We start from the raw sequence: 25481 nt of genomic DNA on the forward strand, positions 1-25481 counted from the left end.
GTTGATTTGTGGTCAAAGCATGCTTATGGGTTTAGTTGTGTTGTTTGTTGGGGTTTTAAGTTAGTTTTGGACCCCTTTGTGCCTATACTTGAGTATATGCAGGTTGGGACTTTGTTGGTTGCATGTTTAAGTGAAGTTTGGGTTGGTTTGCATGAAGCAGAACACGTTTTTGCCTTACTGGAGAATCTAGTTTCGGCCATCGAAAGAAGGTTCGGCTGCCGAACATGCAAGGAGGTGGTTTCGGCTGCCGAAGCTTGCCCAAGCTTGCCCCCGAAAGTTTGGACTTTCGGCTCTAGAGGAGGGTTTCGGCCGCCGAAGGTTAGGGACTTTCGTCTCTGGAGAGGACTTTCGGCAGCTGAAGTGCCGCCGAAAGTGCTTGAGGTTCGGCTCTGGAAGGGACTTTCGGCCGCCAAACCTGCCGCCGAAAGTGCCCTGTCCAGCCTTCTTTTGCATTTTTTTCTTGATTCTTTGAGGATGTTTTAGGGGGGTTTTGGGGAGTTTTCTAGAGTTGTTCTTGAGTTAGTTTGGGCCCTCATTTGAGTCCATCTGTGTAGCAACGGACCAGAGGAACCAAAGAGGTCAGTAGTGAGCACTGCTTCAGAGTAGTCAGAGTTAGCTTAGAGTTAGCTTAGAGTCAGCCAGAGGTGAGTGGAACTAAACTTAATGTTTTCAATTGAGAAATTAAATGCTTTTAGCATGTTCCATGTATCATGATATGTAATAAGTTGAGTGTACTAGTATACACTAATGTGATACATTATGCTTTGCTTGTACGGATCAGACATAGTTTGGATTCATTAGCCCTCCAAGTAAAGTCCTGAGGAGCCCTGAGAGGGCCGGGCACAGAGCACCATAGGGTGCGGATAAAGTCCTGAGGAGCTCCTTTGCGGGCCGGGCACAGTACAGAGGGATTTTTGAATCTGTCCGTCTGAAATGGGTGATTTACTTGTGATGTGATGCATTCCATGTGAGCATGTTTTAGTACCATATTTTATCTGTTCTACTCACTGGGCTAGTATAGCTCATCCCTCTCCTTTAACCCCAGTCTTGCAGGATCCGAGTCAGAGGGAAGTCAGCAGGGTACAGGAAGAGTAAAGAAAGAGTTTTGTAATAGTCTAGTGTGGACATGTAATATTGTAAAGAACAGTGTAAAGTAGTGTGCTTGACCCATGTTGTAAATCCTTTTTGTATACATGGTCTATTTATGTGCTGTGAATGTTTTTATCAGTATGTGAAAAACCAGGCTTAACAGAGTATGAGTGAACCCGTCTAGAGCAAGCTCTAGTAAGGGGTTTTATAGTACAGAGATAGTGCATGCACAGGTTGAGTCTTGGTTCAAAGCACCAGTTTTATGTTTTTACAGAAAATGTATGATCATGTATGGGATTTTACAGATACTCAGAGAGTATAGCAGGCTTGCTACGGGTCCCGGCGACCTGAAGTCGACCTGGATCCTAGCGCCGGTAGCAGTCCGATTTTCGGGTCGTTACATAGAGGATATTGAACAATCAAGATAGAATTTGTCCCTCTCTTTGAGAGAGATATCTTCTGAGCCCCTCGATAAGTGAGACTGAGAAATGCATGGCCGTGCTCAAATGAATTGATAGTGTGATCAATATTATTTGGATTTATCAGTCTACTTAGAGATCGAGAAATCATAAGTTTGAACATTATTAGTTTGACATTGACCATGACTTATATTCAAACTAGAGACCGTGTGACAAAGGGATTAATACATGTTCTATTTAATAGGATTTATCGGACTATCGATCCTCATATTAATTGGGTAGTCATAATGCCTTGCTAGAGGCCACTTATGATTTATGGGCCCTATGGGACTAGGCCTATTTCCAATTAATATGAACCTATTGGGTCATGTACAAAAGGACGTTGTTGATGTGCTATATCATATTAATGGGCTAAAAGCTCATTAGTATAATTAATAATAATAATAATGTTATTATTATTAATATTAATTATTATTATGAGATAATAATATTTAAAAGGATCTACAGTCTATATGTAATTGTTACAGATAAAGGACTCTATCACATAAGATATTTGAGTATCTGCGAGATCGTGATAGTGGGTTCTGAAAACAACTCTTTTACGAAAAGAATTGTGGGAAAATAAAAGATTAAAAAACATATAAAACCTCTTCTGCGAAGTGGAAGAAAAGGGTTTTTTTGTTTTTAGAGAAATCTTTTCTAGTTGCAAATTGGGAGCACATAGATTATCCATCTCAAGAGAGCTAGCACTCTAGAAGGATAATAGACATTCGTGTGGATACCATTGAGGGTATTCATTTGAAAAAGCAGCACCATCAGTCCGGCATTGTATCTTCTTGATGAGATTAACAGGTTAGTCTCATATCCTTCCTTTGAAATAAACGAAGCACTCAGATTCTGGGAAGGAAATCAGAGATTTTTATTTTTCCACTGCGCAATTTGGGTTGCAATAATATCTGGATTTCCTAACAGCAACCTCCAGGGTTTGTTGCTCAGGGGGAGTCAGGCTTAGTATGTCATCTTCGGTGCTCTTTGTATCAGTTTCCAAGAGCATGGTTTGGACGATTTAGCACTGTAGTTCAACAGTTTGGAATGTCTCGAAGTAATTCTGATCGTTCCGTATTTTTTCGTTATAATGGTGATAGATGCATCTACTTGGTGGTCTATGTTGATGATATTATCATTACAGGAAATGATCATGATGGAATCTCTCAGCTTAAGCAACATTTATTCAGTCATTTTCAAACTAAAGATTTGGGAAAACTGAAATATTTCTTGGGAATTGAAGTGGTACAATCTAAAATAGGTATTACAATTTCTCAACGAAAATATGCTTTGGATATATTGGAAGAAACAGGCATGTTAGACTGTAGACATGTGGACACTCCTATGGATCCAAATGTTAAGCTTGTTCCTAAACAGTGGGAGCCACTTAAAGATCCTGCTAGATACAGAAGATTAGTCGGCAAACTCAACTATCTCACTATCACACGACCAGATATTTCCTTTGTTGTAAGTATGGTTAGTCAATTTCTTCAAACTCCATACAGTAGTCATTGGGATGTAGTCATTCGCATTCTTAGATATATCAAAGGAGTTCCAGGACATGGTCTACTCTATGAGGACAAGGGTCACTCATAAATTGTTGGCTATTCTAATGCAGATTGGCAGGTTCCCCTTCAGATAGACGATCTACTTCAGGATATTATATTATGATTGGAGGGAATCTCATATCCTTGGAAAGTAAAAAACAGAGCGTGGTTGCAAGATCAAGTGCAGAAGCAAAATATTGAGCTATGGCTTTAGCAACATGCGAACTCATCTGGTTGAAGCAACTCCTTCAGGAATTGAAATATAGTGATACTGGCCAAATGAAGTTGATATGTGATAATCAAGTTGCCCTCCATATTGCATCAAATCCAGTTTTTCATGAGAGGACGAAGCATATAGAGGTGGATTGCCAGTTTATTAGGCAAAAGATTGATTCCGGATGCATTTCTACTAGCTTTGTCAACTCAAATGATCAGCTAGCTGATGTTTTCACAAAATCACTTCGAGGACCACAAATCGAGTATATTTGTAAAAAGCTTGGAGCATATGATATGTACGCTCCAGCTTGAGGGGGAGTGTTGAGATTATTTCTGTAAATAGCCTAGATTTGTAGTGATAATTAGGGATATGATTGTGTGATATGATTGGGATATGATTAGGCTATAATTAGGGAATTAATTTATTGTCTTACCTAGTGTGTACCCTTGTAAGTAGTATATATATACCCCAATTAGTTTGAGGGGAATAATCAAGTATTTTCTCTCAAATCTTCTACTCTCTTTTTCTTCTTTTCATCAAAGTTTCAGAATCAAATAAATAAATAAAACTCAATTAAAGCAATAACAAAAGAATTAACTAAAAATAGATAAAAACTAATAAAAACCTACATGAAAATTAATGAAATGAATGCAAATGTTACCCTTAATCACTATAGAATGTGACTATATCAAAGAGTGAAGAAACTTCTAATCTAACAAGGACTTAAAAAGGTGTTGAAAGAAAAGCCTAAAGGAATGTATAATGTAGACTAGGAAGTGCTTGAAAAGAGATGTGGCAAATACTATACGACTTTGCATTACAACAAATAACATTGTGAATATTGTTATTTTGTTTTTTATAAAGGGAAATTTTATTAATAATCTAAGAAAAACTTAGCATGATAATAGTAAAAAACTAAATTTGAACCAACCTTATTCAAACTATCCTAGACATTATCATTCTAAAATATAAAACCTAGAGAATCTCAATACAAAACAAAAGAGAAAACCAAAAGAGCCAATTTGGAAACAAAAAGTCCAAAGAAGAATGAAAGTTCTCATCCAAAGACACATACCATACATCTGAAAAATAAACCAACCAACAAAACACATTAACAAAAACTTAAAGACTTAAAATTGTAACCAAACATTCTCTTTTCTAAGGAGAACTTACATAGCCAAAGCAATCACTTTCTGAATCCCTTCCTTTAGAGTGTGTTGAATGAAAAAGGCAGGAAGAAGCTTGGACAAATTTGTGCATTGAAGCAAGCTTCCAAGGAAAAAGAGGTAGGTAAAACCTATGGGATAACTATCTAAGAGTTGGATTCTACCATAATCTCATGCTTTGCCCTCCAAACATCTTGCCTAGTTGCAAAAAAATTTAGAGCTTTTGGATATTTAGGAAAAGATATAAAAGCTTCATATGCCTAAAATCCTATTCAATAGGTTGCATATAAAGTAGAAATTGCACAACTTGAGTATCGCGGAGGTGTTGGGATTTAATCTAATTAAACGCAATAGAAGAACAAGAAAAATAAAAAAATTTTCCAACAAAAATCACATTTAAATGAATAAATCAATAAAGTGTAGAGAAAATAAATACCTTATTTTTTCTTATCGCAAACTACAAACCGTCCAAGCATACGGCCTCTAAAGATATCCACATAGAATGACAATCAAAACACTCTAGAACTACTATAAGGGAAGAGAAGCAGAAAAGTGTAGATTGCTAGGTCTCCACCTTTTCTGAGAAATTTTGACAACTAACTTAGAGAGACATACAAGCTCTCATAAGATAACCTTTTTTTACTAAAATGCTAGAGTTTCAGTATAACCATTTTATTTATTTATTTAACCAATTAAATAAATAAATTATAATTATGATCCAAAACTTTAATAAATATGCCACATAAATTTTAAGATAATTTCAATTAAGTCCTTAATTTATTAAGTTAAAATTATAATCCTTACAAATTACAATTTTATCCCTAATATCATAAAACTTATATGCAATCAAGTTCTACTTGATTTGACTTCTCATTTTACTTTCTCATGCTATTTTTTATTTGTGTGATCTATTATGTTCCAAATATGCTGGCAAAAAATATAATTAACTAGTTAATTAATTTGAAGGTCAAAAACACTATTTAGGAATATGTCAAGACTATATTGGGTAACTAGCACAAATGGCTTCCTCTTATCTTTTTATACAAATCATGAGTGATTCTAGCATTTTCTCTTTATGGGTTGAAATGTGCAAACTCATATTTAAATAAACTAAAATTGCTTGTTAAAAGAACTATTAGTGTATTTTGAAACTCTACTTTAACTTGCTTCGATGAGTCTCAATGAAGAATAATGTCCCAAAGAATCCATTTTATATATAAAAAAAAAGAATAAATTGTTCACCAATATTGGCTGGTTCAAGTGATACGACATTTATTCTCCTTTAAGTAAGGGATGTACCTTGTGAATAGAGAAAGCCTATGATTGAGAGAATTATACCTTGTAGGGACCGTCAATAATTCAAAATATACCACTAATAATATAGTTTATCATCACTGGTTTGTTTGGGTGGTTCGAATTCATTCAAAAACTAGTGTAAGGAGAGTACACCCTCATAGGAGCTGATAAAAATCTCGAACCAAGACCATAAAAGAAAGAATATATATATATATATATATATATAAAGAAAGAAAAAAGAAGAAAAGAGAAAACTGGATTTCTTTATTCCTCGGTGAATATTACAATTTTAGAGACTTTCTTGATTAGTTGGGTATATATTTTTTATGTATTAACTTAAAAATTATTGAACTTAATTGTGTGATTACATATTAAAAATGAGTTTTGTGCATTTCAGATTTGAATACTGTGTTGGTATTTCTTTTACGATTTATATATATTAGTGAGATCTTATTGTGGCATGCTAGTTGCTTAACGCAAACCACAAACCATCCAAGATATAGCCTCTAACGATATCCACATAATGAAAATCGAAAAATCTTAGAATTATTCTAAGGGAAGTGACTCACGGTTGTCGAAACCGGTCAAAAATAACCTTTCCGGTTATCAACAATATTACTACTGCAGATAGTGGTAAAAGATCGAATCCACAGAGAATTGAAAACTTACCTATCTTTCTTATCAAAACCAAGACAATTGACTGAAAGCAAATAACTGAAAGAGAAGTAAACTAAAACGAGATAAACTGAAAGCAAATAAACTAAAAGTAAAATGGGGGCGTTTTGAGATTGATTTAATTGATCTAATTCTGAAAGCAGTAAAAGTAAAGCGAATAATAAAAATAAAGGGAATTCAATAATGAAAAAGCTCTAGTTGAAGAGTTGGATCCACTTCAGTTGTTGGGATTGATCATTGAAACTTACGTTCTTTTGATTGATTCAATAGATTAGTTATGGAGATGGAAAACGCTTCTCACCACCATGTCTCTCCTTAATTATAAACCAATTAGGGAACGTCCTCTAATTAGTCACTAATCAACAAGTTACCAAGGAACGTCCTTGAGCCTTAGGCATCAAAACAACTGTTAATTGCATTAAGAGATAGAGAGAGCCAATCCTAGCTACCCAAACGCATGAGATATTGCTAGATCATACAATTTCCTTAGTTTTTATACCAAGTGTTCTTATGTTTGAACAATCCAAGTAATTACGGACTTAAAATTATTCAAACTAACAATATATTACCTTGCAATCAAGAATCAAGTGGCCAATTTGATCAAAACAACAAAGCAATAATGGAATCAAGCATGAAATTGTATGAATATTGAATAAACCAAAGACAAACAATGTATGTTCAGATCTCACAATCCATAAAACAACTTAAGTTTCAACCAATCTTCAACTATAATAAAAGGTTTCAGCCACTCATGGCTGAACCAAAAACCAAAAATAAGAAAAGAAGAAAGGTAGAAGAAGAGAAGAGGCTTGGGGTGTCGGCCTTGTGCAATCCGAGAAGATGATGTACAAGAAGCTTGTTCAGAAGAGAGTCTTGGCTGGCTTATGTGCTTCTTAAATAAGATTAGATGCTGACCTTGCTGCCCAAGAGGTGCTTGCTGCCCAAGTTGTGTCTGAAAAGGAAAGAATCACGTTGCAAGGTCTTCAAAAAGAAGGAGGCGCGCGGATGGCTCTTCAAAAGGAAGGTGGCGCGCGGATGGGGTTGTGCAGAGGGAAAGATATATTGTCCAATCTTTCCTTTTTAGGTGGAGCCTTCGTTTGAATTTCAAATATTGAATGCTAAATGCAAGAGAGGCAAGTGCGTCTTTTTGAAATCTTGCTGCCTAAATACGAAGATCTGACTGCTGAAGTGTCTGCACATCTTTAAACAAGGAAAGAAAGATCTGTAATTTGAATTTTAAATAATCTTCTGACTGCGCTTTCCTTATTTGCTTTTGCTTCTGCACTATCCTTATTTGAAAACTTTCCTTTTCTGAAAACTTTCCTTATTTGGCAACTTTCCTTATTTGGCACTTTTTGGCAATTTTAAGAGCATTTTCACCAGATTGTCTCTTTACACCTAATATCTGCAAAATAAGATCAAAACCACAAAATTAGATAGAAAAGATGTAAATAAACATCAATAACATCATGATAAATGGTCTAAAATATGCTCTATCAAATACCTCCGCACCTAGCCTTTTGCTTGTCCTCAAGCAAATAAACTTAGTCCAACAAGCTCTCTTTGCTTTTGATCCTTTATATCCACTTAAACTCTTACTCTAGACCCCTATTTTGAATCATTGCAGTGAAGAATATATGCATCAAGGTTACTCACCTTCTTTTCTTGTTTTTCTTTACTTACCATGGCTAGGATTTGTTTTCCTTAAGAGAGAGATTACACATGCACATATTATTTGTTCAATTAAGACTCTTTCTAGCTTTCAGAGTGATTTGCCCTTACCTTGAAGTAATTATTCAGCTTTTTGCACTTTAATCTTGCTTGAAAAAGTCACCAACCTTTTGATGTGAAGGTACATATTGGTGATACCCACCTCCAGTTACTCAGTTGGTCACCTGTCTAAGTGGCTACTAGCTCTGTTCATAGTCTTTCAACCATTGGAACAGTTTTCATTTTGTTCTCATGAAGTCTAAGCCTTTGCTGAATTTCTTTAATCAATGCATTGGACAAATCAACACCAATCGCTAAAACAAGTCATGTTAAGTTCATTCACACAACTTTCAATTCATTCTCTCTAATGAGTGTCATCAATATATTTTTCACCATGGCAAGCTCAAAAATTCAATTTAAAAGGCAATTCCCCAAAGATGAGTACAACTCACTGCAATTGATTCAATATAAGTTTAAAGAGTCATCACATCAATGGAGTCATGGAAAGAAAGCTCATCTAACATAGTCTATAAGTTTGAGTAGAGCAATAAAAAACAAGAAGACTGTGGTTGTGTGTGTTATTCAAAGCAAAAATGAAAACAAAAAAACAAAAAAAAATCTGAAAAAATCAAACTGTGGCTAGCTATTCTCACGCAAAACTGAAAGAAAACAACTGAAAGAAAACTGAAAGGAAAATTGCAAACTGAAAGAAAAAAGAAGAAGAAAAAATCGCAGAAACTGAAAGGAGAAAGAAGAAGAAAAATTGCAAAAAACTGAAAGGAAAATTCAGAGATATGCACCCCTATACCTAATTCATGCATTGTCCTCAATGTATAAGAAACATTAAAAGAGCAAAGAAAACTGAGTACTCCCCTGGGTGGTGTGCATGGTGCGATCCACTTATTCAGAATGAGTGAGATGATGTAGTGGAATTTCTTCCACTACTTGTACTGTGAATCCTTCATAGAAAGGTTTCAGGCGATGGCCATTCACCTTGAAGATCTTTCCTGTCTCTATACTGCGAATGTCTACAGCTCCATGGGGATAAGGATGTTCCACAACGAATGGTCCAATCCACCTAGATCGTAGCTTTCCTGGAAACAGTTTCAAATGAGAATCAAAGAGTAAGACTTTATCACCTACCTCAAATTATTTTCTTGAAATCTGACAGTCATGGGAGGCTTTGGTTTTGGCTTTGTAGTTCCAAGAAGTCTCATATGCATCTCGTCTTATCTCTTCTAGCTTTTGCAGTTGCAACTTGCGATGGTGTCCAGCTTCCTTAAGATCCATGTTGCAATTCTTTACAGCCCAATATGCCTTGTGTTCAAGTTAAACTAGAAGATGACAAGCTTTTCCATAGACCAATCTGTAAGGAGACATACCTATGGGAGTCTTAGGCTGTTCTGTATGCCCATAGAGCATCTTCCAAATGTGCACTCCAGTCCTTTCGGTTGGGGGACACTGTCTTTTCAAGGATGGCCTTGATTTCTCTATTGGACACTTCAACTTACCCATTTGTCTGAGGGTGGTAGGCTGTGGAAGTTCTGTGAATTACATTGTGCTTTCTGAGAAGGTTCTCCACTACCTTGTTGCAAAAATGAGTCCCTCTATCACTGATGATTGCCTTGGGTACTCCATGTCTGGCAAAGATATTGGTCTTCACAAAGTCTACTACTGCTTTTGCATCATCAGTCTTTGTTGCTCTAGCTTCCACCCATTTGGACACATAATCTACTGCAAGGATGATGTAAGTGTATCCAAAGGATGGTGGGAATGGCCCCATGAAGTCTATGTTGGAAAATCCAGAGATTATTGCAACCCAAATTCCGCAGCAGAAAAATAAAATCTCGGATTTCCTTTCCCAGAATCCGAGTGCTTCGTTTATTTCATAAGAAGGATATGAGACTAACCTATTAATCTCGTCCAAAAGATACAATGGCGAACTGATGGTGCTGCTTTTTCAAACGAACACCCTCTATGGTATCCACACGAACGTCTTTTATCCTTCTAGAGTGCTAGCTCTTTCAAAGATGGATAGATTATGTGCTCCACAATCTGCAACTGTTAGACTGAGTTTTTTTTTTTTTCAAAAATTAACATACCCACCACAATTCGTAGAATAAGTGTTTATATGTTTCAGTCTTTTGTTTTCCCACAACTCCTTTTCCTAAAAGGAGTTGTGTTCATAACCCACTATCACAATCTCACAGATACTCAAATATCTTATGTGATAGAGTCTTTTATCTGTAACAATTACAGATAGACTGCAGATCTTTTAAATATTATTATCTCATAATAATAAATAATTATTAATAATAACACTTTATTATTATTAATTATATTAATGATTAATAATAATAACACTTTATTATTATTAATTATATTAATGGGCTTTGGGCTTTTAGCTCATTAATATGTCATAGCACATCAACAACGTTCTTTTGTGTGTGATCTAATAGACTCACATTAATTGACAATAGGCCCAGTCCCACAAGGCCCATAAGTCATAAGTGGCCTCTAGCAAGACATTATGACTACCCAACTAATATGAGGATCAATAGTCTGATAAAGCCTAATAAATAGAACATGTATTAATCCCTTTGTCATACGATATCTAGTTTGAACATAAGTCATGGTCAATGTCAAACTTATAACGTTAAAACTTATGATTTCTCGATCTCTAAGTAGACTGATAAATTCAAATGATATTGATCACACTATCAATTCATTTGAGCACGGTCATGCATTTCTCAGTCTCACTTATCTAGGGGCCCAGAAGACATCTCTCTCAGAGAGAGGGACAAATCTTATCTTGATTGTTCATTATCCTCTACATAATTTCTATTATGCTCAATCATAACTTTTATGACTGTCCGATTAAAGACAATGTTTGGTTATGTCAAAACATAATAGTCCTTATGTTGGAAACTATGACAATCTCAAGTCAAAGGATTAAGACATAACTACTTTGAGATTCACTTATAATAATAACCCATGTAGTGATCTCAATGCGGGTCCATCCAATACTTTGTTCTCTAACAAGTATCTATGATTATTGAATTATATCAACATATACATAATCATCTCATGATTATCAATCAATAATCATACTAGTTATATTTTATTGTTATCAACATAATAATAAGTAACTAGGGATGATAATCATTAATAATGGAGATTAAATAATGTGGAGCAATTAGTCTTGGATTTTATAGAAAATTTGGATCGAACCTACATTATGTAATATGCAAACAAATAATAATAATAAAAACCTCTTTTATTAATAACCAAATGATATACAAAAAGGTCCAAGATAATGGCCTAGGGCATATACACTAACAGTCTATGCCCCACACATCAAATACCTCACAGACTATGATGAGGTTCTGTGGGATTTGATTTCTGTTGCTCAGATTTCCAGTCTGTTGACACCTAGCACATGACATGCAAAATAGAAAGGCATCTCAAAAAATAGTGGGCCAAAACAGGCCACTTTCAAGTATTTTATGAGCTGTCTTTCTTGGGCCAAAGTGTCCACCACAACTATATGAGTGACAAAATATAAGTACTGAAGCTATTTCTTGATCTGGAATACATCTCCTTATAATTTGATCAGAACAATGTTTCCACAAATATGGCTCATCCCAAGCATAGTTGTTGTCCCTTGAAGCAACCCAAGAGGGGGGGTGAATTGGGTTTATAAAAAATTTAAGGCAAAAGAACAAATTAGAAGGCAATGAGGAAGAAGATAATCAACACAAGAATTTATAGAGGTTCAGCTATCTCAAGCCTACGTCCTCTCCTCAAGGTCCACCTTGAGAGTTCAACTCCACTATCAAATCTTCTTTGGGTGAAGATTAAAACCCTTACAATCTTAGAGCAAGCCTTTACTCTTTACAAATCTCCTTTTCACTCAAGAGCAATTCTTTGCTCAATGCCACACTCACAACAACAGAATCTCTCAACAACCTTTACTCACTCTGAAAACCCAATCAATTACAACTCAAAATAAACTTTCAAGAAATCAATGCTTTGGCTCAAGGTTTTGAGAGAGAGAGAATGAAAACTGCTGTGATCTCAATAAATATTTGCTTAGATGGTTGTTGTAACCTTTTCATATCAAAAACTCATTGTATTTATAGTTCAGTCATAAATATGGCCGTTGGGGGTGCATTAAATGCAAATAGAGCCGTTTATGTTCAGAAATAGACGTTATATTTTTCTCAGAAAAATTCAGGTTCGGCGGCCTAAGCTAAAGTTCGGCAGCCGAACCAATTGAGGTGAAGAACATCACTCTTTAAAAAAGGACTTTCGGCGGCCTAAAGTCATCGTTCGGCGGCCGAACTTGTGGGACTTTCGTCTCTGTCCCTCTCTTTCGGAAGCCGAACATTAGGCTTCGGAGGCAGACTTAAAAGCACACTTTCGTCGGCCGAAGGTAATGTTCGGCGGCCGAACATAGGTGACTTTTGCCTCTGTCCTTCACTTTCGGAGGCCAAACATTTTGCTTAGGGAGCAAACCACCTTCGGCGGCCGAAAGCCAATGTTCGGCGGCCGAACATACAGGACTTTCATCTCTGTTCCTCACTTTCGGAAGCCGAAGGATGCACTATAGGGGGCAGGCTGAAAACACACTTTCGACGGCCGAAAGTCAATATTCGGCGGCCGAACATGTGGGACTTTCGTCTCTGTCCCTGACTTTCGGAAGCCGAAAGTTGGTTTTAGGGGGCAAAAAATTTTTCATTAAATACTTTGAAAAATCATAACTTAGGCTATTAAAATCCATTTTTCAATCCGTTTGAATTTTTGTAACCCATATTTTTAGATCTTTGATTTTGATAAAGAATAATTTCAAAACCACTTCTTTTGGAAAATATCATTTTAGTCCCCGAAAGTCAAGTATTTAAAGATTTGGCCATATCTAAAAAACTTTTAGAAATGAAAGAAACCTTGAGCCATCACACCTAATTAATTGAAATTCACAATGAATAACTTGACAAAACATAAACAAGAAAATACTTTATGATCCCTTTCTTGTGGTATGCTTCCAAAATATGCATTTTTTCCTTTTGAGATTGAAGCAATTTCGTTCTTGTTAGCAAGGGACCTACAAGCTCAACATAAACACTTTTGAAGATAATTAGTAGCATACCAATTGTTTATTAATCATCAAAACAAGGATTAGAACATTTAGGTTCAACAATCTCCCCCTTTTTGATGATGACAAACAATTGGTAAACAATAAAATAATAATCATAGGTGTAGTGTGTGCATTTTAAAAATTACTCCCCCTTAATGTGCTCTCCCTGTAAAAAAATACTCTATGCCATATTTAAAATGTGAGAAGACACATAAGGGAGGTTTTGACTCAATGCAATGAGATGCAATGGATCCTATATGAATGAATGAGTTCCAACAAAAAATGCATCTCAAGAAGAGTTATAATTATGCACAATAATCATGAGTCAAATAGATATCAATGTATCAACATCCATAAAACCAAAAGATATCAATGTATCATCATCCATAAAACCAAAAAATATCAATGTATCAATGTATCAACATCCATAAAACCAAAAGAGTACCATTATATCATTCTCCCCCTTTTGACATCATCAAAAATAAAAAAATATCACAATACCAAAAAAGGAGAAAAAAAAATAAGAGTAACTAAATAAATAAAGAAAATCACTGAGGAGGCTGAGGAGGTGGCACTCCAGATGACTGCTGAAGAAGGTGCAAAATCTGGCTCTGCTGCTCGATCAGGGTCTGCTGCTGGTCTGTAAGTCGTGCTAACTGCTGCTCCATCTGAGTCTGGCGATCAGATATCTGAGTCTGGTGATCAGACATCTGAGCCTGGCGATCACACATCTAAGAAACCTGCAGCTCCAGATGACCCATGGCATCATACAGATCAGATGTAGTCCGTGAAGATGTACCCTGCTCGGTGGACCGCCCGGTACTAGCATCGCTTCGGGGAGCTCGCTCTGTCTCAAGATCAGCAGGAGAAGCATCATCTAACTCCTCATCAGAACCATCATGTGCCTGTGCTGCTGCGTGTGCTGCTCTGCGGGCTGCAAAATCTCTCCTAGAATTATAAAATTCATTGCCTCTCCTAGTCAAACCCATGTGGTGGAGGGTAGCCTCAGTGTAGGGGGTGTAATCACTAGACAAAGGTAAGGCCGATTCGGTACCTGGGTCAACCCCTAGGGCTCGGAGAAGAAGATTAAGATGACGACCAATGGGGAGACATCCCCTACTCAGCCTAAGAGAGTCAGCTATAGTGTGAATCATGATATGGGGCAGGTTAAGGGCTCGACCCTCTAGCAGACAGGATACTACAAACATGTTAGAATAGGATAAAGCAGTCCTACGACTTGCTCTAGGGAGAACCTCATAGGTGACTATATGGTGAACAACTTTAGGGAGAGTGGTGAGGTCACAGGCCTTAAGCCTAGAGGGCTCCTCACGATCTACGTCTCCTGAAATAATCCTAGTCTGGTGAAGGGAAGAGGCCTCACCAGTGATCCACTTATGAGTGGTGGAGACAACAGCCCCAGAGTTGGAGACACCTAGATGCCGAGCAATGATGTCAGGAGTGAGAAAAACTCTCTGACCATTTACAAAACTAACCAGGTGGGGGGGAGTGTGACGGGTAAAGGTGTGTAGGTTTGCATAGAACTCCCTAACAATCCTAGGATGGGTGTCTGATGGAGTGATAAGAAGGTGCTCCCAACCCTGGACTCTGAAGGGCTGAAGGAATCCCTGAGAGCGAAAGAGCTGAACACTATTAGCATGAACTGTTCTCTCAGGATGAACAAACCTGAGAGAAAAAGGCTGAAAAGCTAGATCCTCCTCTCTAACTACAGGAAACTCAAAGGGGGGAGAGGCAGGAGGGTCTGGGGAGGGGGACCTAGGAGCCTCAGACTGTCTACTGGATTGACCTCTAAAGTATGGGTGTCTACGGGCTGTGGATTTTCTACCCATTTTACCCAAACAACAGCTACAGAGGCAAATGAAAAAAGAGAAAGAAAAAAAATTAACTATAAGCAACAAGGCACAAGACAGCAACAAGACTCAGCCCATAAACAGGACAAACCTGTTAACAGTTATTACACCAAAACCATATTCAGAAAAAGAAGTCCAAAAGAAACCTGAGTATGATTTGCATCATAAAAAATTGTAAAAACAAACCAAACAAATAACCCAGCTAACAACATGTATTATAAAGATAGCTACAAAAAAATTTATATATATATATATATATACCCAGCTAACAGAGAGCAAAAAAAAAAAGGCAGAGTATATGTATATAACCAGCTATCAATAGCCCAGCTAACAAGCTAACAGAGAGCAACAAAACACAAAAAAAAGGCAGTTTAAAGATAGATACACAGCTATCAATAACTCAGCTAACAGAGAGCAAAAAAAATACAGGCATTGATATATATATATACTCAGCTAACAAGTTATTACATTATGCCCATATTCAAAATCAGAACAAAAAAAAACTGAGAGCTTCCTAATATGCAAAAACACAAACCAATTGGTAAAACAAAACCAACCAAATAAAACAACCCAACTAACAGTATGTACATATTAACAGAGCAAGCAAAAAATAACAGGCAGTTTTATAAAAATACAACTATCAATAAAATAACCCAGCTATCAACAAGTTCATCAAATACACAACCCTAGACATATCAGAGAGCTAAAGACCAGATTAAACAAACAGAAAATAAATCAAAAACGCATAAAAAGAGAGAGAAAACAGAAAACTTACCCAAATGGAAAAAACTCGAAATGGGTTCTTTGAGAAGAAAAAAATGTGTTTTTCGGCGTTTAAGAGAAGAAAAAGACGAAAAAGGAAGGTTTTGGGGAAAAAATTGGCTTGGATCAGCCGATTTTCGAAGAGGAAGATGAAGAGAGCTTCGGGGAGAGAGAGAGAGCTTCGGCGAGAGGGAAAGGGCGCGCGAGGAAGACGATGAGCTGTCGCGGGGGGTTTTTAAGGGACGCGCATTTTCGGCGGCCGAAACTGAGCAGGTTTAGGAGGCCGAACTTAAACTTCGGCGGCCGAACTTCACAATGTTCGGCGGCCGAATAAAATGTTAGGCGGCCGAAAAAGAGAAAAGAAAAAGACAGAAAATTTCCCGCTTTTCATATTGCCCTTGAAATTGAAGGTTAGGGGGCCGAAAGTGCCTCCGAACCTGGAATTTTTGGGCTTCCCCCTCCCTTTTTTTTGTTTAAAAAAAATTAAAACTAAATCAAATAATTTTGACATGCTTCCAAAAAGATACTTAAAGAAAAATATACACTCAACAAGCAACACCATCTAGCATTCCCAATTCCCTTTTAATGAAGTTAAATCTTTCTTCATTTAAAGGTTTAGTGAAAATATCAGCTAGTTGGTTGTTTGTGTCCACAAATTCAAGAACAACATCACCATTTAACACATGATCATGAATGAAATGATGTCTAATGTCAATATGCTTAGTTCTAGAGTGTTGAATGGGGTTCTTGGTTAGATTGATTGCACTTGTATTATCACATTTAATAGGAATGTGATCAAGAGATACTTCAAAATCTCTTAATTGTTGTTTAATCCAAAGGATTTGACTACAACAAAGACCCGCCGCCACATATTCGGCTTCGGCGGTTGAAAGTGCAACCGAATTTTGTTTCTTGCTACACCAAGAAACAAGAGATTGTCCTAGAAGTTGGCAAGTACCCGAGGTACTTTTCCTATCAAGAATGCTTCCGACAAAGTCGGCATCCGAGTAGGAACATAAACTAAAGGATGAACTTTTAGGATACCATAACCCCAAATGCAATGAACCATTTAAATATCTAAGAATGCGTTTAACTGCATGCAAATGAGACTCTTTAGGACATGATTGAAAGCGTGCACATAAACATACGGAAAACATGATATCTGGTCTAGATGCGGTGAGATATAAAAGGCTTCCGATCATTCCTCTATAGAGCTTTTCATCAATAGGCTTACCCTTTTCATCCTTGTCAAGCTTGGTGTTTGTGCTCATTGGAGTTCTACTTGGCTTGCTATTCTCCATTCCAAACCTTTTGATTAGCTCCTTTGTGTATTTGGCTTGGTTGATGAAGATGTCATCCTTAGCTTGTTTGATTTGAAGCCCAAGGAAGAATTTGAGTTCTCCCATCATGCTCATCTCAAACTCACTTTTCATAACTTTTGAAAACTCTTCACACAAACACACATTAGTAGCACCAAATATGATATCATCAACATATATTTGCACTACAAAGATGTCATTTTTATGATTTTTGACAAAGAGTGTTGTATCCACTTTGCCTTTTGAAAAACCATTTTGCAAAAGAAAATTGCTTAGTCTTTCATACCAAGCTCTTGGAGCTTGTTTTAAACCATATAAAGCTTTAGACAATTTAAAAACATGATTTGGAAGGTCATGATTTTCAAACCCCGGAGGTTGCTCAACATAAACCTCCTCCTCAATAAAACCATTTAAAAAAGCACTTTTCACATCCATTTGAAAGAGATTAAAATTCATGTATGATGCATATGCAAGCAAGATTCTAATGGCTTCTAATCTAGCTACGGGGGTAAATGTTTCATCATAGTCTATGCCCTCCTCTTGGTTATAGCCTTTAGCTACCAACCTAGCTTTGTTTCTAATGATATTGCCATCTTCATCAAGCTTATTTCTAAACACCCATTTGGTGCCTATGGTGGGGTGATGTTTTGGTCTAGAAACTAAGGTCCAAACCTTGTTTCTTTCAAATTGGTTGAGTTCTTCTTGCATAGCAAGAACCCAACTCTCATCACTAATAGCCTCATCTATAGATTTAGGTTCTATATGAGATATGAATGCAATATTATTACATACATGTCTAATAGAAGATCTAGTAGTTACCCCTTGTGATGCATCACCAATTATTTGATCCTTGGGATGATCCTTCTTGTAGACCCAATCCCTTGGCAAGTCATGTTGGACTCCTTGACTTTGTGTAATTTGCATTTGTTGCTCTTGAAGTCCAACTTCATCTTCCTTTGCCTCTATTGAATCCTCCTTGGGTTGACTTTGATCTCCATGAGGTTGAGGATCTTCAAAGGTCAACTCATCAAGGTTACCTACAAGATCATCAGCACAAGATACCTCCTTTCTAGGAGCAAAGGGATTAGATTCATCAAAAACAACATGCATTGACTCTTCAACTATCAAGGTTCTTTTATTGAATACTCTATATGATTTACTAGAGATAGAGTATCCTAAGAAGATACCTTCATCGGTTTTGGAGTCAAATTTGCCTAGATTATCCTTGTTGTTTAATATGAAGCATTTACAACCAAAAACTCTAAAATAACTAACTCTAGGTTTCCTTCCATTCCAAAGCTCATAAGGAGTCTTATTTAAGAGAGGTCTAATTAAAACTCTATTTGAAACATAACAAGCCGTATTTATGGCTTCCGCCCAAAAATAAGTAGGTAAATTATACTCTCTTAACATAGTCCTCCCCATATCTAAAAGAGTTCTATTTTTTCTTTCAACAACACCATTTTGTTGGGGAGTCCTAGGAGATGAGAAATTATAAGTGATCCCTAACTTATTACAAAAGACTTCAAATTTTTCATTTTCAAATTCTCTACCATGATCACTCCTTATTGAAGAAATTTGAAAACCCTTTTCATTTTGAACTTTCTTTGAAAAACTTTTAAAAGCATCAAAACAATCATCCTTATGAGCAAGGAACACAACCCAAGTATACCTAGAGTAGTCATCAACTATAATAAAACCATAATGCATGCCACCAAGACTAGCTACTCTAGTTGGACCAAATAAATCCATATGCAAGAGTTGCAAAGGTCTAGAAGAGATTACCTTATTAATAGCTTTAAAAGAGCTCTTAACTTGCTTACCCATTTGACATGCATCACATACTTTGTCCTTTTCATATTTGATCTTTGGAAGGCCATCAACTAGCTCATCTTTGCTCAAATTTTTGAGGAGATCCATGCTAGCATGAGAAAGCCTTCTATGCCAAATCCAAGAGTTATCACTAATAGACACAAAGCACTTCATATCTAGGTTAGTCATAGCTTGTAAATCAATAAGATAAATATTTTTCAACTCTTTCACCAACAAACAATATTTTGTTATCCGACATTCTAGAAACAAAACATGATTTTGGTTCAAAGATAACTCTACAACCTTTATCACATAATTGACTTACACTTAATAAATTATGCTTTAAACCATCTACTAGGAGAACTTTATCAAGAATAGAAGAGTTTTCCTTACCGACTTTACCTATGCCAATAATTTTACCTTTTCCATTGTCTCCAAAAGTTACTTGTCCACTTCCGTCTTTCTTTTCAAGAGAGATGAAGTGACTTGAATTTCCGGTCATGTGCCTTGAACATCCACTATCTAGATACCATTTGCTTTCAATTTTTGAGGATCTCAAGCACACCTAAAAAAAGAATTCAAACACTTTTAGGTACCCAAATGTACTTGGGTCCTTGGGGGTTAGTCATTCCACTATCCAATTTCCATATGCTACCATATCCAAGATGCAATTTTCTAATAGTGCACTTATAATTGGTATGACCAAACTTGCCACAATAGTGACAATGACCATTGAACCTTCTTATTCTAGGTCCATAGGTGAGTGAGTGTGTTTGAGTTCTCATGTGGCCATTTCTCCTTTGTTTATTAAAAGCATGTGAGCAAGAGATATGATTAGAGTGGAGATTTTGTGAACTAGAAGTATGTGTTCTATAATGATTATTTCTCTTATATGCAAATTGCCTAGGTGTGTGTCTTATATGAGTGTTGTAACTAGTGAATTGGTGTACATGTGCATTTCTCATAGACATATTACTAGTAAAGGCTTTAGGCACATTTCCATTTGAGCTAGAAACCTTAGGTTCATGTGAGTTAGTAGCTTTAACAAAAACGGTTTTAGAAAAGTTTGATTGAGTTGATTTATCATAGCTAAGGCCATACTTGATGCTAGGAGACCTTTGAGAGTCTAAAATTTCATCAAGTTTGTCCTTGCCTTTTAAAAATTTTGAAAGAGAATTTTTCAACTTAAGGACTTCATTTTTCAACTTTTTATTTTCTAATGAGAGCTCATCTAAGGATTTTTGTAAAGGATCATTTAAGGGTAAAGGTTCCTTAGGTGAGTTCTCACTTTCCTTTTTCAAGCTAGCTAACTCACATTTCAAAAACTTGTTTTTCTTATGACTCTTTTCAAGCTCATCATTCATCAATTTTAAAGCACCTACAAGTTCATCATATGAAAACTCAACAACATCATCACATAAAGTAGAGTCATCAAGTATAGTTACCTCATCGGAGCTTTCCTCTAGAGCCATGAATCACATGTTGGCAATTTCATCACCAACCTCCTCCTCTTCGGTATCACTTGACTCATCCCATGTTGCTTTGAAGGCCTTCTTCTTGAACTTTTTGATAGGCTTTTTCAACTTGGGACAATCCACTTTGTAGTGACCCGGCTTATTGCACTCATAGCAAATGACAACTTCCTTTTTGCTTGATTCACCCTTTTCCTTTCTAAAATTCTTCCTTGGGATGAACTTTTTATTTTGAAGAAGCAACTTCCTTATTCTCCTAGTTACCAAGGCTAGTTCTTCCTCACTTATCTCTTCTTCTTCCTCACTAGTATCTTCGGAGGCTACCCTTAGAGCAATGTTCTTTTTCATCTTGCTAGGTTCCTCCACTTGCTCTCTCTTTAGAGTCATCTCATAGTCAATGATATTCCCCAAGAGTTCATCCAATTGCACTTTGCTCAAGTCTTTGGCATCCTTTAAAGAAGTTACCTTTGGTAGCCATTCTTTAGGTAGACATCTAAGGATTTTCTTCACCAACTCTTCATTTGTGAATGTCTTCCCAAGAGATTTCATCCCTCCAATGATCTCAATGAACCTATCATACATTTGACTAATAGTTTCATCGGATTTCATTTTGAACAACTCATATTGGTAAATGAGCGATTCCATCTTGTTTTCTTTGACTTGATTAGTTCCTTCATAAGTGACAACCAAAGCATCCCAAATTTCCTTTGCGGTAGACTTCATGCACACTTTGTTGTACTCACTTCTACTAAGAGCACAAAATAAGATGTGAATGGCTTTGTCATTAAGGGCTACCCTTCTCTTCTCTAGTTCACTCCATTCACTCTTAGGTTTTTGCTCTTGGTTTCCATCTATCACTCTTGTGGGAAAGAATGGACCATTCTCTACAATATCCCACAAATCAACTCCTTCCGATTTGAGGAAATAATACATTCTATTTTTCCAATATAGAAAGTCATTTCCATCAAAGAAAGGTGGTCTCACAACCGATTGACCTTCTTGAGAATTGAGGGCTGCCATTTGATCTTTACTCCAAGATAATTAAATCTTCAAGATAGGGAGACTTTGCTCTGATACCACTTGTTGTCCCTTGAAGCAACCCAAGAGGGGGGGTGAATTGGGTTTATAAAAAATTTAAGGCAAAAGAACAAATTAGAAGGCAATGAGGAAGAAGATAATCAACACAAGAATTTATAGAGGTTCAGCTATCTCAAGCCTACGTCCTCTCCTCAAGGTCCACCTTGAGAGTTCAACTCCACTATCAAATCTTCTTTGGGTGAAGATTAAAACCCTTACAATCTTAGAGCAAGCCTTTGCTCTTTACAAATCTCTTTTTCACTCAAGAGCAATTCTTTGCTCAATGCCACACTCACAACAACAGAATCTCTCAACAACCTTTACTCACTCTGAAAACCCAACCAATTACAACTCAAAACAAACTTTCAAGAAATCAATGCTTTGGCTCAAGGTTTTGAGAGAGAGAGAATGAAAACTGCTGTGATCTCAATAAATATTTGCTTAGATGGTTGTTGTAACCTTTTCATATCAAAAACTCATTGTATTTATAGTTCAGTCATAAATATGGCCGTTGGGGGTGCATTAAATGCAAATAGAGCCGTTTATGTTCAGAAATAGCCGTTATATTTTTCTCAGAAAAATTCAGGTTCGGCGGCCTAAGCTAAAGTTCGGCGACCGAACCAATTGAGGTGAAGAACATCACTCTTTAAAAAAGGACTTTCGGCGGCCTAAAGTCATTGTTCGGGGCCGAACATAGGTGACTTTTGCCTCTGTCCTTCACTTTCGGAGGCCAAACATTTTGCTTAGGGAGCAAACCACCTTCGGCGGCCGAAAGCCAATGTTCGGCGGCCGAACATACAGGACTTTCATCTCTGTTCCTCACTTTCGGAAGCCGAAGGATGCACTATAGGGGGCAGGCTGAAAACAAACTTTCGACGGCCGAAAGTCAATATTCGGCGGTCGAACATGTGGGACTTTCGTCTCTGTCCCTGACTTTCGGAAGCCGAAAGTTGGTTTTAGGGGGCAAAAAATTTTTCATTAAATACTTTGAAAAATCATAACTTAGGCTATAAAAATCCATTTTTCAATCCGTTTGAATTTTTGTAACCCATATTTTTAGATCTTTGATTTTGATAAAGAATAATTTCAAAACCACTTCTTTTGGAAAATATCATTTTAGTCCCCGAAAGTCAAGTATTTAAAGATTTGGCCATATCTAAAAAACTTTTAGAAATGAAAGAAACCTTGAGCCATCACACCTAATTAATTGAAATTCACAATGAATAACTTGACAAAACATAAACAAGAAAATACTTTATGATCCCTTTCTTGTGGTATGCTTCCAAAATATGCATTTTTTCCTTTTGAGATTGAAGCAATTTCGTTCTTGTTAGCAAGGGACCTACAAGCTCAACATAAACACTTTTGAAGATAATTAGTAGCATACTAATTGTTTATTAATCATCAAAACAAGTATTAGAACATTTAGGTTCAACAATAGTATTTTGCATCTTTCTTGATTTTGTCTTTTGTGTGCTTAGGCATATCAGAAGGCAAGTTACCTGTAGCCAGGTAGTTCACCATGTTTGCGTACCATGGCTCTTCAGTTTGGGCATGGAAGATCTGTTCAAAGAAGCCATTCTCACATTCTTCAGATTCTTGAAACTGCTGTATGGAGGGACAAGTATCTGTCTGAGTGGGGTGTCTGCTGAACCAATTTCAGCTTCTTCTTTCTGCGCAGGGGCTATTTGCAGTGGAAGCTGAAGAGGTTGCGATTGAAGCTGAAGAGACGAGCTTGAAATGCATTTTGTCTGTGCAAGACTGATCTGTGCACCAAACTGAAGTGGTGCAATCTATCTCTGTTCTTCCTGCAGTTGTGTGCAGTTCACCTGTTGGATGCTGCAGACTGTTTCCTTCAATTCTGGCTCTTTCTGGCTCTCTACCTTTTCCTGGTCAATCTCCCTGCAAAGATCATGGGTTAGTATGTCATCTTGATTCTCATCAAAGATGTCCTGACTCAAACAATCAATAATATCAAGACCATAAATAGGGGACATATCATGTGGATATTTTATGGCATCATAAACATTGTATTTAATCACTTCCCCTTCAAATTCCATGGTGAGAGTGCCATCATACACATCTATTTTAGTTTTGGCAGTGCTCAAGAAAGGACGTCCAAGTAGGATGTCTGAAGAAGTGCTACAGTTGTCTTCCTTTGTGTCAATCACATAAAAGTCTGCTGGAAAGACAAGTTCATCTACTTGTACTAGAACATCTTCTAGAACTCCTTTTGGATACACCACAGATCTGTCAGCTAGTTGAATCACAACTCTTGTGTCTTTTAGTGCACCTGTATTCAAAGAATTATAGATAGCAAGAGGTATAACATTAATGGATGCACCAAGATCACACATAGCTTTCTTTATCCCAACATTCCCAATTTTGCAAGAAATAGCAAACATTCCTTTATCTTTACATTTGGTTGGGAGCTCTCTTTTAATCACAGCAGTAACAACCTCACCTACACTTACTTTCTCTCTCTTAGCAAGCTTTCTTCTGTTGGTACATAGTTCTTTCAGAAATTTTGCATACCTGGAAATCTGTTTCACAGTATCTAGCAGAGGTATGTTGATTTCCACTTTCTTGAAGGTCTCAAGGATCTCCTTTTCTTCTTTTTCTTTTTGTGTTCTTTCAAATCTTTTTGGAAAAGGAGGTGGAATTTGGAAACTTACCTATTGATTAGCCTTCTGCGTGTGTTCAGGAGTGGTGCGCCCAATCGGCTTGGAGAGGTGGTGCGCAGGTTGCTCAGCTGAAACACCTAGTTCTTGTGCCTTTTGCTTCTCTTCCTCAGATCTGGCATGTTGAAGCTCTTTCCCACTTCTCAATGTGATAGCACTCACATTCTGTCTAGGATTAGTTTTAGTTTGGGAAGGTAGCTTACCTTGGGATTCAGACTTGCTCATAGATATGGCCATTTGTCCCACCTGTTGTTGGAGAGTCTGCACAGAGTTTGTCAGTGTTTCCACCATCTTTTCAAGGTGCTGGATGGAACTTGGAGGTGCTGGTTGGGCTTGATTTCTTTGATAGTTCTGATTATTGTTAGCCCTTCCATAGCTAAAATTGGGGTGGTCTCTCCAACCTGGATTGTAGGTGTTAGAATATGGATCATGTCTTACCTGACTGTTGTATCCTCCAATGGCATTGACTTGCTGGCTATCTTCTTGAAGAGTAGGACATTGATCAGTTGCGTGTCCTACATATGCACAAATCCCACATGGCCTAGGTGGCTGGGATGCTTGAGCCTGTTGAGCATATCCTATGGCAAAATTTTTCATAATAGAGGTCAGTTGAGAAAGCTGAGAAGCAATAGCGGGTGTACTTACCTCATTGACTCCTGTCTGTAGTTGCTTTTCTTCTCCATATTGCCTAGATGAGGCTGCAAGGGTGGAGATCAACTCTCTCATCTCCCTAGGTGTTTTGTCTGCAATGGAACCTCCACAGGCTACATCAATGAATCTCCTTTCTAATGATAGCAATCCTCCATAGAAGAATTCTATGAGTGCCTTATCTAAAATATCATGTTGAGGACAACCTGTACACAATCTTTTAAACCTTTTCCAATAGTCATACAAATCCTCAGATGCTTTCTGTCTAATGCTACTGATTTCTCTTCTTATGCCAATGGCTTTAGAAGTTGGGAAGTATTTGTTCAAAAAGGTTATTACCATATCATCCCAAGAAGTGATATATCCAGGTGGAAAATAAAATAACCAGTCTTTACCATAATCATCAAGTGAAAAAGGAAAAGCTCTCAACTTAACATGATCTTCAGAAATACCTTAAGGTCTCATAGATGAACAGACAATGTTGAACTCTTTCAAGTGCTTGTGTGGATTTTCATTTTCTAAACCTCTAAATTTAGGAAGG

At 36.9% G+C, this 25481-nt stretch overlaps 1 protein-coding gene across 1 annotated transcript; it reads left to right on the top strand.

The window, feature by feature from the left end:
- The first annotated feature begins 2600 nt into the window (after positions 1-2600).
- On the top strand, positions 2601-3149 carry LOC122722224 (uncharacterized mitochondrial protein AtMg00810-like). The gene has a single exon (XM_043952408.1). The coding sequence runs from the start codon at positions 2601-2603 to the stop codon at positions 3147-3149; it is 549 nt and encodes a 182-aa protein (XP_043808343.1).
- Positions 3150-25481: the final 22332 nt, after the last annotated feature.

The sequence above is a fragment of the Manihot esculenta genome, chromosome 17 (genome assembly GCF_001659605.2).
Source record: "Manihot esculenta cultivar AM560-2 chromosome 17, M.esculenta_v8, whole genome shotgun sequence".
NCBI classification, from domain to species: domain Eukaryota; kingdom Viridiplantae; phylum Streptophyta; class Magnoliopsida; order Malpighiales; family Euphorbiaceae; genus Manihot; species Manihot esculenta.

Coding starts and splice junctions, on each gene's coding strand:
- LOC122722224 (XM_043952408.1), top strand. CDS start 2,601: ATGTCTCGAAGTAATTCTGATCGTTCCGTATTTTTTCGTTATAATGGT.